The sequence below is a fragment of the Myotis davidii genome, unplaced genomic scaffold (genome assembly GCF_000327345.1).
Source record: "Myotis davidii unplaced genomic scaffold, ASM32734v1 scaffold208, whole genome shotgun sequence".
Taxonomy (NCBI): Eukaryota; Metazoa; Chordata; class Mammalia; order Chiroptera; family Vespertilionidae; genus Myotis; species Myotis davidii.
The window spans coordinates 2,498,549-2,499,176 of NW_006299706.1; the positions used below are offsets into that span (position 1 = coordinate 2,498,549).

Consider the following 628-nt stretch of genomic DNA (forward strand, 5'->3'; position numbering starts at 1 on the left):
CCGGTTGGAGAGACATCATCATGATGTCGGAGGCCCTTCTGAGTAAGAGGAAGTCAGCTCCTGGGTCGGGCAATTGAAGGGAGTGAGAGGGAGAAGTAGGGGTGGGGAAAAGGAAAAAGCTGAGGGAAGGCAGTGTCAGAGCTGGGAGCTGGGAGCTGGGAGCTGGTGGTGGTGGAGTGAGGCTGTGGAGGGTGTGCCCTGAGGGTGGTGGTGTAAGAGGCACTTTCGGCTCCCTCCACCAGGAAACCGCATCACCGAGGTGGGGCTGGAGGGCTTCCTCAACGTGGTGCGGTACCAGGCGCAGTTCTCCAGGTCCTCCAAGAGTGCGGCCAAGGGCCCCGTGGGGCTGCTCTGGCTGTCCCTGGCGGTGAGTCTGTCTTGCTGTAAGATCAGCACATACTCACTCTGCCGTCTGTCCCCATCCCGCAGCCCCTCACCCATCCTGACCAGAGACTTTCCTCCCAGAAAACTCATTTCCATCCCTTTTGTCAGCCATCGGCCTTCCTTTTCCTCCTTCAGAAAAACAACTTCTCCCCGCAAAACCCCATGTACATGATGATGCAGGAACTGATGCTGCCAAGGGACCCCATCAGTAAGGCCAAGCACAGAGAGGAGGAGGACCTGGCTT

The 628-nt window shown here is 58.3% G+C and overlaps 1 protein-coding gene across 1 annotated transcript in view; it reads left to right on the top strand.

The window, feature by feature from the left end:
* The window catches only part of LRRC71 (leucine rich repeat containing 71), a 15,532-nt gene that overhangs the window by 8,752 nt on the left and 6,152 nt on the right, over positions 1-628 (top strand). Inside the window, 1 exon segment of the mRNA XM_015571788.1 lies at positions 243-367. Within this exon segment, the coding sequence (XP_015427274.1) occupies positions 243-367 (125 nt within the window).